The following is a 10,737-nucleotide window of genomic DNA, read 5'->3' as shown; positions in this document are numbered from 1 at the left end:
AAGAGGAGGAGGAAGAGGAGGAGGAGGAGGAGGAGGAGGAAGAGGAGGAGGAGATAAAAGACACTTGACCCATTTCCTGGGTGACTCTAGGCAAATCACTCAATCCCAGTTCGCTTATCGGCAAAATAACACGATCACCAAAGCCCACTGAACCACAGGTTTGTCGTGAAGTGCAATCTGCCATCTCCCTGTGACCGTGGCCAGGGGGTATTTAGTCCCCCACCCAAGTCCACAGAGAACAGAGAGCGACCGAAGCTGAGCCTCTCGACTGAGGTGCCTGCCTGCCTGGCTCTTCCTGCAGGGTAAGGGGTGCCCCTGTGGGGGCCTCACCTTTCACCACCACCTCCAAGGTGGCCTCGCTGTCCTCGAGGCCGTGCATCACCTCGCAGCGATAGACCCCGGAGTCATTGGAGCGCAGGTTCTGGATTTCCAAGGTGGCGTCGCTGGGGATGGCTGGGTAGCTGGGCAGCGAGACCCTTTCCTGGTAGGCGCTGTTGACCCGAACACGCCCCTCAGTGGCCACCAGCAGGACCACTTCCTTCTCCTTGGAAATGCGGCTCCACTTGATCCTCGGGGAGAGCGGGGCGGTGGAGGGGGCAGTGGTCACGGGGTGCATGGGGTCGATGAAGTAGCAGGGGATGGTGAGTGAAGTCCCCAGAAGGACCTTCAGCGGGGACGGCTGGGGGATGCTCACACTCAGCCCGTTGTCATGGTCTGCTGGAGAAGGTGGGATGAAGCGCAGACCTGTTAGTGCCCCGAGGGGACCAGCTGTCCTGCCCCAGTCCCTCAGTAGAGCAGAATGCTGTATGTGTGCTGTGTCTGTGACCAGGGCTGGGAATTCCCAGAAACCCTCGCACCTCAGGTCACAAACTGTACAGCCAGAAAAGCGTTCCAGAAAAGGGCAGGGGAGACGTCACAGCCCGGACTGCCTCTGTTTCTCAAACTGGGATTCCCCAGGGGATGCCAAGCCACAGGATAAACAGAATCCATCTTCTAGGAGTGATTGCTCAACTCAAAGCTTTTGGTAAGAATTGTATGGGGGCCTAAAAATTATTGTGGGGTATGAAAATATTTTATACAACTTTGAAAGCCGAGGCCCAACACTTCATGATGTGTCCCATTTGGGGACATCTGCTGGGAGTGTCGGGTGTGGGGACCGGGTAAAGACGCATTGGGAGATCAGACATTTCAGGGCTATGGAGGCCACAGCATGGGGTAGGGTCGACTCCATGAGAACAGTGGAGCACATTGGGAGGGAAGAGGCAGTGTGCTTACCAAGTCCTGTTTGCAGGAAAAGGTGTGCCTGCCATGGGAGGGAAACAACTTTCCCAAAAGTTGCACCTTCCATGGCTGGCCCTAATTTATGGAGCCCTGTCTTTCAGGAGCACCTACAGGCAGAAGTCAGAACGCTTCAGGTGTTTGTGGGTGGCGGGGAGCGGCAGGGCGAGGAGAGGACAGCAGGAATGTATGGAGTTCGGCTGTGGTCTGGTGTCCGGACAGTCACCATCAGCCCCTGCCACAAACACCTCCATCTGAACACCCAGCCCTGGCACCATCGGTGGGTCTCAGAGGACAGTTCAAGGTCACTGCAGGGCCCAGCTGGGCAGCTGTTAAAGCTCTCAACCAACCCTAGTGGTTCTTTGGTGGGGACACATCACCCCCAGGAAGGAAGGGAAGGTTTTTTTTTTTGGCGGTGCTGGGGATTGAATCCAGGGTCTTTTTGCTGAACTACATCTCTAGCACTTTTTTGTTTTTATTTTGAGACGAGGTGATGCTAAGTCACTAAGTGGCCCAGGCTGAGTTTGAACTGATGTTCCTCCTGCCTCAGTTTTCCAGATGTGCGCTACCTTACCTGGCAGGGGCTGGGTATCTGTGGGGCCCAGAGCAACTGTACAAATAGAGGGCCATAGATCGTAAGTGATCATCATGCCAGCTGATTTTGAAATGAGATGTACCTTCCTACTTGGAGATGGTAGTTTTCAAAATGACCTAAACACCCAGATTCAAATTTAGCATTCTTAGATTCCTCAGAGCTTTGTGTTGGGATATAGTGCCCTGGTAGGAAAGGAGGAACCATCTTAGTGGTCCACTGACTTTGCACCGCGTGAGGGATTTTTCTGTGTATCCACACCCGTGCAAACAGCCAATCCTCAGCCTCTCCCCGGGGCCTTGGGGGTTGGGTGGGGGAGGGTGCCTTGGTAGTCCTGGAAGTGGCCAGGGTATTTGGGCATTGAGATTAGCTGGGACTCTGCTGAGAAAGCCAAGACTATTGCAGCTAAGACCAGTGCATCACTGTAGGTTTCTCTGATGCTCCCAGCTCTTCCCCAGAAGCTTGATCTCTATGGGTCTCTCCATGTGCTGCCCTCAGCTGTGTGCACAGAGTGTGGTGTGATCTCAGGAGAAAGGTGCTGGGCAGAGGACCAGTCAGGATCTGTCCCCTTAGTGTCCTTGCTACAGGGCAGGTGACCAGGAGCCAATGGTCTGAGCAAGGTCCTAGTGCAGTGAGGATAGGAAAAGGCAAGAGAAGGGGAAATTGTGTCCCTGAGACTAGCAGCACCAGGTTCGGCACCCAGGACTCAGGAAGCAGCACTGAGCACCTCCTGGATAAATGTCCTTACCCGAAGCTTCTTCTGAGACAGCAGCCGTGATGACCCGCAGAGTCACGAAAACCAAGAGCAAAGTGGTCATAGTTCACCTGAAAGAGGGAGGCAGAGGTGTCACTGTGACATGAGAATGGTCATGTGAGCTACGATGTGCCTGGGACTTGCAATCACATCCAGACTATTCTTGGATAAAACATTTCTTTCCTCACAGAACCTTCACTCATTTTTGCATTTAATTCCAGGCATTTTACCAAAGGACTCAGCCTCCCATCTTCCCATCAGCGAACACTTCTCTGAATGAATCCTGCGACGGTTGGCGTTAGGTGTCAACTTGCCAGGGCCACAGGGACCCAAACATTTGGTCAAACACTGTTCTGGTGTGTCTGGGAGGTGCTTCTGGATGAGATGAACGTGTGAATTAGTGGACTGAGTAAAGTATGCTCCCTTCCCCATCGTGGGTGGGCCTCATCTCATCGGGTGAAGGCCTGAATGCTCAAAACATGAAAGTTTCCCTGAAGAACAGAGAATTCTTCTCTCTGATGCCCTTCAAGCTAGAATATCATTTTTTCCCTTCTCTCTGGACTTGAACAGAAACATCAGCTCTCCTGGGTCTCCGGCTTTCCAAGTCACCTTTAGAACTTGGGCCCTGCTGTCTACTGCGCTGCCAGCGGGAGGAGAGTACAGCACAGGCAAATACGTAAGGTCATGATGATGAACTACTAGCTTACTCCTCTAGGTATTTCCTATGCGGTGCTCTTTGTCATTATTTCATCATGCACTTCTTCAACTTGCCAAACAAGCTTACTACAAAACAGCGCATGATGGCACAGGGCAGCAGCCTCGCCCACCCTGTCTTTACCGTGACCCCTGGTCACAGGAGGAGGCCATGTAGAGTGAGATGACCTGTGTCAGCTGAGTGTACTCTGTGACGCTCACGCAATGACAAAACTGCCTAACGATGCAGTTCTCTGCACCTATGTCACTGTGCAGAGAAGTGTTAAAATATGTATAATATATATGGTAAGACGTAAATGTTTAAATAAAGAATTGTTATAGTAAGACGCATTGACATTAACCCCCTCCCAATGCTTAACACGCTCCCCCTGGCCCTCGCTTCGGACACAGCCCATTGCTCTTGGCAATGCATTTTTTACTGTAATAAGTTTCTTTTAATTAAACATCCATGCATCACACACACATATATATAATATCTATATCAAATATGAGAAACATAACTCTACGTTCCCTAGGCCCAGAGAAGTGACAAGTGGCCCAGCCACCCCGATGACGCCTGGGCCTGCCACCAAATTCAAACCCAGGGACTGTCTGAGCAGCAGTTTCAGGTGAGATTCTGGGCCCCGGTTCAAGGTGGGGAGACTTTGGACAGGCCGTGATATGAAGACACCTGCAACTCGGCAAAGCGGGGTCCCCCTGGCCCTTCTGGCGGCCCGAACAGGACCTCATGTGAGTGAGAAAGACAAACCCTCCTTACTGCCAGCTGCTGAACGACTGTCATGCTGTGTGTCCATCGGGCACAATACCTAGTAGCGTCTCCACACCACTGGGACTCTGGCCCCAGCTGGCTGGCACAGGCAAACCCCGAAAAGACTCAGCTGAATTTATGACCAGGGCAATGGTGTCACCCTGGTTGTCTGTGGAAATGACGGGTTTTGGCCTGAACCACTGGTCTCGAGGGTGGCAGTCACATACACCTGTGACCTACACTCCACAGCCTGTGCCCGGTGAGGTCCCAGGACGCTGTCAGGTGCACCTGCCCTAGCACCCACCCTGCCCTGCCTTTGTCTCCAGTAGGAGCATTTGCTCTAGAGTGAAGGAGAATTTGTGGCCCAGAGGAAGGAGGCCTAGTGGCCATGGATGGGGGCCGTGGATGGGGAGGTCCCAGCCTCAGCTGCCTCAGTCTGGTGGCCCAGCAGGGGTCACTCTTGGCCCAGTCAACTTCAGCTGGAGCTAGATGGATTTGGGGATGAGGGAGTCCCCAGGGAAGGGGAGCAGGGGTCACTGGTGTTCCCAGCCAGGAGCACTGGCCCAAGTTCTGGTGGCCCTCTCCTGCCCACACTGACTGTGATATCTTCCTGCCACCCACCCTCCACTCGGGCAGCAGACTTCGTCAGCCGAGACGTGAAAGGGTCGTCGGTGTAGGTGCATGCTGCCCTCACACCACAGGAAGTCTGGAGAGTCTCTCAGTTCTGAGAGGTGGCCCCTTGCTTCTCCTCCAGGGCTTTTCTGCTTAGATGCTGCCTTTAAAAAATATGACTGGTAGGGGCTGGGGATTTAGCTCAGTGGTTCGGTGGCCTGCTTAGTAAGCGCGAGGACCCTCATTCAATCCCCGGTACCCAAAAAAAAAAAAAAAATCACTGGGGCTTCAAGTCTGGCTTTTGAGCTGATGGCTCTGGTGAGAGCCAGAGTGACCAGTCATGGCTGGAAACAAGGTCCCTGGAAGGCAGGGGCCAGAGAGGAAGGTGTCCTTTTGGGGTGGGTGTGGCCTGGCTGGGACCCTTTCTTCCTAGAGCTCAAGGACCCACATTCAGAACAGCCTCGTCTTTTCTGCCCCAGAGTCCTGAGCACTGGGAGCTCTGTTTGTCCTCTTCCGGCTCGGAACAGGCCCACATTGTCTGGAGAGGCGGTGCTGCCTGTGGACTTGGGCTGGTGTGGTTTTTCTCCCTGGCTTGGATCAGGAAATGAGGGAGGAATGCAAGGGAGTTTGGGGAGTGGGGGTGGCGGTGGACTGGGCGAAGAAACGAATTTTATTTCTTCTTTTTAAAGACAAACTTTGGGATAGAAATATTGCAATAAATATGCTCTTGTGTTTGTGTGTGTTTTCTCAGCTGTAAAGAAAATAGGGAGAAATTCCATTCTGTCTGGGTTCCAGCGTCTTGGAGACTCACTGAGGCTTTTATGTGAGGGGGAGGAGGCTTGGGCAGCCGGGCCAGACAGGGAGGTCTTTCTCCCAGGGAAACCAAGGGCTGAAGGAGGGAGACCTGGGCGGGCTGGCAGGGAGCGTGAGGGGAGTGAGGAGGGGAAGCTGGTGAAGGCCAGGCCACACAGCCCCGTGTGTCAGGGATGGCGTGGTCACGAAGGAAATGGCTTCCTCCAATGCAATTATCAGGAGGCATGGGGGGGAGCAGGCAAGCACAGGCTTTCCAGTTGAGCAAGCTGTGTGTGTGCGTGCGTGTGTGTGTATATGCACGAGTGTGAGAGCCTCACTGCTAGGATGGGGTCACCCTCCACCTCCACATCAGACCAACTCCAGGCCGTGGTTGTTTACTTGATCACTGCTTTGGCCTTGGCCAACTATGCTTTTACCTTACTTGCCTTGAATTCCTCTTTTGGTAACATGAGCCGTGGAAACCCTGGGACCTGGTCCTGGCCCCTTTGGCCACCTAGTGCTCGGTCACACAGGACCCGCCCACAGCCACTTCACAGATGGAGTGAGACATATGGCGCCAGACACTTCTCTGGGCTTCAGGGAAGGCTCTGGGTCTTCGGCGTGTACCCACCTGAGGCTGGCATGACCATGCCACGTCCTCTCGCCTCCCACCTATCAGGCCTGAGTGGGCCTGGAAGAGAGTTTAGAGGCTTCCTGTCTTGGGTTGAAGGTTAGGCTAGATGATTTTCCATAAAGAACAAAGCTGCTTTCGTCTCAAAAATAACATCACCACCCTTCCAAATATTTGGAAAATAGATAAATGGAGAAAAAGCATCACCATAGTCTTCTAACTCAATCATCATTTGTGTTTTGGTAGCTTTTCTTCTAGTCTTTTTCCTGGGGCATCTATTTGGCTATGCATTTCCATAATTGTCACTTTTTTGCCTCCTGTTTACATTTTGCCCCAGACCACTGGACTCAGTGACTGTTTCCGCTCCTTCAGAAGAGAGGACTATGGCTCATTGCCGTCATAGCCTCCCTGCCAAGGATCAGCCCGGATGGAGCAGGCAGGGGCTTCTCAGCCTCTCTGTGGAGGCTCATGCGCATCCCCTCACCAGGAGACCCATTCCCTCGCTGGGATGTTCTAACAGAGCTCAGATCTTCCAGGATGGAGCTGAAAGGGCCCGACTCTGTTTTAATGTCCACCCATGGCTTCCACCAACAGAGGACACAAAACACAGCCATGCTTCCTCCGTGGGATCTGTGACAGAACTTCAGGGCTCCACTCTGCCACCCTGCCTGTGGTTCTCTCGAGGGGACATTCCTGGTCCTTTCAATTAGCCTTTCTCATGTGACATGTAGGCCTCCATTTCCTTCCCCGAGCCACAGACAGCCAGAACCAGGACAGATGTCAGTGAACACCAAGTCCAACTCTTTCATTCTACAGATGAAGGAACCGAGGCCCAAGGAGGCTGTGTGGTCCACTCAAGGCCACCCAGAACATCAGAGGTGGTGCTAGAACCAGAGCCGGGTTCTACAGCCTAGATCTCATAATCCCAGCATCTGTGAGCTTTGAGGGGTGATGACTCTGTGCAGCTAGCTTGCCAGTCTCCCTGGCACCCAGTGTGGCACCTGGCATGGACAGAGGATGTAGAAAGTGGCTGCTGATGAGTGAACCAAGGGAGGCCCAAGCATCTCACAGCCATCAGTCCTGGGCCTTGGAGGGGGAGACGTAGGAGACCAGACGTAGGAGACCAGACTCCCACGTTGGTTCAGCACCTGCACAAGGCCCACCCTTGTGAGGCAGCCTCTGCTGACAGCTGATGAATTTCAGCTGCCTGCTTATGGTGTGCATGGCCGTGTTGACTGGTGATGGCAACTCATACAGCAGGTGACTTTGGGAAGAAGATCACAGCCCGCGTGTAGCCCAGCAGAGTAAGAACCAGGATCATCCCTCCGTGGGGCTCACTGGAGAACCTATGCAAGATCAATCTTGCTAGAGCCGATTTTAAGCATCTCTTTCCCAAGTCTGCATGAGAGGGGAGAATTTTATTTTTCTCTTTCCTTTTTGAGAGTAGATTTACCAGCTCACAACTGGAAATAACTCACAGGAACTATAGAACAGGCTGGAGGATAACAGGCCTTTCTCTATTTCTACCTAATGAAGACACATTCTCCATCCCTTGCCCTGTCCTGCTTGTCTCTGGGTCCATTGAAGATGACTCTGAAACCAAAGCGAGGGGAGAATTTTATTTTTCTCTTTCCTTTTTGAGAGTAGATTTACCAGCTCACAACTGGAAATAACTCACAGGAACTATAGAACAGGCTGGAGGATAACAGGCCTTTCTCTATTTCTACCTAATGAAGACACATTCTCCATCCCTTGCCCTGTCCTGCTTGTCTCTGGGTCCATTGAAGATGACTCTGAAACCAAAGCCAGTCTGTCAGCCTTAAGGCAGGGCTGTCTTTATCTTCATGTCACGTCCGCTGCCCAGCCTGAGCCAGTCACATTGGTGTGGCTATGGTGAGCATTTGCCGGCCTGCCCGCCCTCCTCTTCCTGAACCCTGGGGTCATTGTCTCCCCAAAAAGGCCTCATCCATTAGCCCGTCCCTTCATTCTGCCTCCCAACGCTGCCATTGCCCACTTTAGCATTTAACTTTCTTTTCTCCTTTTCCACTTGATAGCTTTGCCTCACCCCACACAGATTGTGACCTCCTTGGAGTTGAAAATCAAGATTTAAATTGAAAAAAAAAATTACTCTGTGTTAACTTAGTCCTGAGAATAACAGAAAATGGTATGTGACATGTTCTTGTTGGATGAGAGTGGAGGCTGGGATCTGGTAGATGGTAGGACCAGTACAATTCACCAGTGACCAAGGGGCCCTGTCGATGACTTAAGTCTTGGAGGTGGGATTGAAAAGGACCAAAGTCATCCATTTTCCCGCCTTCAGGCCTCCAGTTCATCACGTATTTGCAGGCCAGGGTCTTACAGAGTGTGTTCTCTTGTCATTCAATCACGGGCAAGATCCACCCAACATCTGTGCAGAAAAGTGGCTGCATGTGGACCTGACATTGGAACTCCAAAGCCAGCCTAGGGAAAGAGCCAGGAGCCCACACCAAGGGCACATCTGGCCGGAGTGGCTCCAAGAGCAGCTGGAATATTCCACATCATTTCTAGACAAGGTGAGAGAGTGTGGAAGGGAGAGCCAGGAGGCTGGATCCAGGCCTTGCTCTGCCCTAACTCACCAGGGGACCTACCTGAGGGCTCAGTTTAATTTCCCTGTCTGTAAATCACAAGGCCAGATTTACTCCCGGGAAAATTGTGAGGGTGATTTTTGCGGATATTTTGTGGCTAATATTCTGTATATTTACTTCTCTCTCTCCTTTCGAAGTCCTTATTTTCTCTCATCCTTTTCCATGTCAAAATTTATCACTTGCTCTCTCATCGCAGAAACATGTGAAATCAAGTTCCACAAGTATTTTCCTTCTTCCCGGGGAATTAAGTGGGCCCTCTGAGGAAGACATCTGCAGTGGGCCCCAGTTTTGTCTCGGCATTAGTCTTGCCTGGGATTCGCCGCCAGCAGCTCTGTGGGACGGCAGAGGAGCCCAGGAAGGGGAGGAAGGTTCCCTCATTCACTCGCGGCCTTAGGGGTGGAGGCAAAGTTGCATCCAGAGGCTGCACACAGCAGCCAGCAGGCTTGGGGTTCTCACTGCAACCTAGTAGACTGGCTGCTCAATTTCTTCATCTCCGAAATGGGGGCAGTTGGGAGAGTGCGGAGGCACTGGGGGAAGAGCCAGGCCCAACTCATACAGCAGGTGACTTTGGGAAGAAGGTCACAGCCCGCGTGTAGCCCAGCAGGTGGTGGAACTGGGAGAAGGAAAGCATGACGTGGAGGGGTCCTTCCTGTGGGTCATACTTTTACCCTGGCTCCTGGGTATTCTCTGCTAATGTGGCCGTGGCCTTGTCTCCTAGCAGTAAGCTGTTTGGGCCCCAAGTAGGGCCTGGCCCTGCCCTCTTCCTCCTTTCACCTATGTAGTTTGATCCTCCCAGAACATGCTCAGCACAAATGCTGCCCTCTGGAAACTGTCCCCAGAAACCTGGCCTGCAACTCTCCTTTCTGCTAGTGCCCCTTGGCATTTCTTGTTGCTAACAAACACATTGTGCCTAGTGATCTCCCTCCCTCCCTCTCTCTCTCTAGTACTGGGGATTGAACTTAGGACCTTGTGTTTGCTGGCTAAAAGCCAGCATGTGGAGAAGGATGGGAGCTGGGATGAGCCTGGCTCAACACTGTCAGCCTCTCCTCCCTCATTGCGAGTTCTCAGGGATCGAAGTTGGAAGTGGGTAGCACAGCAAGGATCCACGGCTCCAGCTTTGCTGGTCCAGGGCATCCACATGTGTTGTCCTCTCGGTGGAAAAACCCTGGTACGTGGGACCTTGCTCCCTCCTGTTCTCAGCCCACTGCTCCAGCCTGGGGAACTTGGAAGTTTTCTCTGCATTAATTTCAGACTTTGTGTAAATATCAGAGCTGGGGTTTGGAAAGGAGCGTCCTTCAGCCCAAACTTTCCATCAAGTACAAACCCCTGTCTTGGGGCAGGGATCCTGGGCCAGGAGCTGAATTCGCTCCACTGACTGCCAGGCTGGCAGGGGGTGGGACTAGGGGACCAGCATGACTCCTTGGTGGCCTCCTCGTTGGGACTTGAGCCAGATTTCTAAAAATCATTCTTCATAAAAGTTTCTGGAAGCTGAGGGTCCTGGTGGAAATGCCTACTTGGGAGAAATGACCACTGGGTATGTGGAGTTACGGCTGAATTCCTAGGAAAGTAGGATACCAGGCACCTGGGATTTGGCTGAAAGAAAACAAGGAATGAGCTAGGTGTGGTGACCCACACTTGTAATTCTAGCTCTCTGGGAGGCTGAGTCAGGAGGATTTCAAATTTGAGCCTCGTCAACCTAGTGACTTAGACCCTGTCACCAAACACACAAATGAAAAACAAAAACCAAACCAAAACAAAAACTTCTGGATTCAAACTCTAGTACAGAAAAATAAAAGAGGAAAATAAAATGAGGGGTGATCAGCCTGATTCCTTAAACTTTGGGGACAGTTGCTCAGGTTCTTGGAGTTTAGCCCTGGGAGCCATTCAGAGGTAAGAGAGGTGGTGGGTTATGTGGAGTCTAAGCTCCTTCTCTTGACCCTAACTTACATCCTTCAGTTCCTAGGGCTGGGAAAGACCTCACAGAACACAGTC

The 10,737-nt window shown here is 52.2% G+C and overlaps 1 protein-coding gene across 1 annotated transcript in view; it reads right to left on the bottom strand.

The window, feature by feature from the left end:
- Acan (aggrecan) overlaps nucleotides 1-10,737 on the bottom strand; it is a 70,813-nt gene that overhangs the window by 33,081 nt on the left and 26,995 nt on the right. The window contains exons 2-3 of the mRNA XM_010621044.3: nucleotides 2,619-2,695; nucleotides 331-714 (exon numbers count right to left, since the gene is read on the bottom strand). Of these exons, the coding sequence (XP_010619346.1) occupies nucleotides 331-714; nucleotides 2,619-2,688 (454 nt within the window). The 5' untranslated portion in view covers nucleotides 2,689-2,695. The remainder of the gene's footprint in view (nucleotides 1-330; nucleotides 715-2,618; nucleotides 2,696-10,737) is intronic.

This window comes from Fukomys damarensis, unplaced genomic scaffold (assembly GCF_012274545.1).
Source record: "Fukomys damarensis isolate Sample0158 unplaced genomic scaffold, DMR_v1.0_HiC HiC_scaffold_7, whole genome shotgun sequence".
Classification (NCBI taxonomy): domain Eukaryota; kingdom Metazoa; phylum Chordata; class Mammalia; order Rodentia; family Bathyergidae; genus Fukomys; species Fukomys damarensis.
This window is presented reverse-complemented; position numbering and strand designations above follow the sequence as displayed.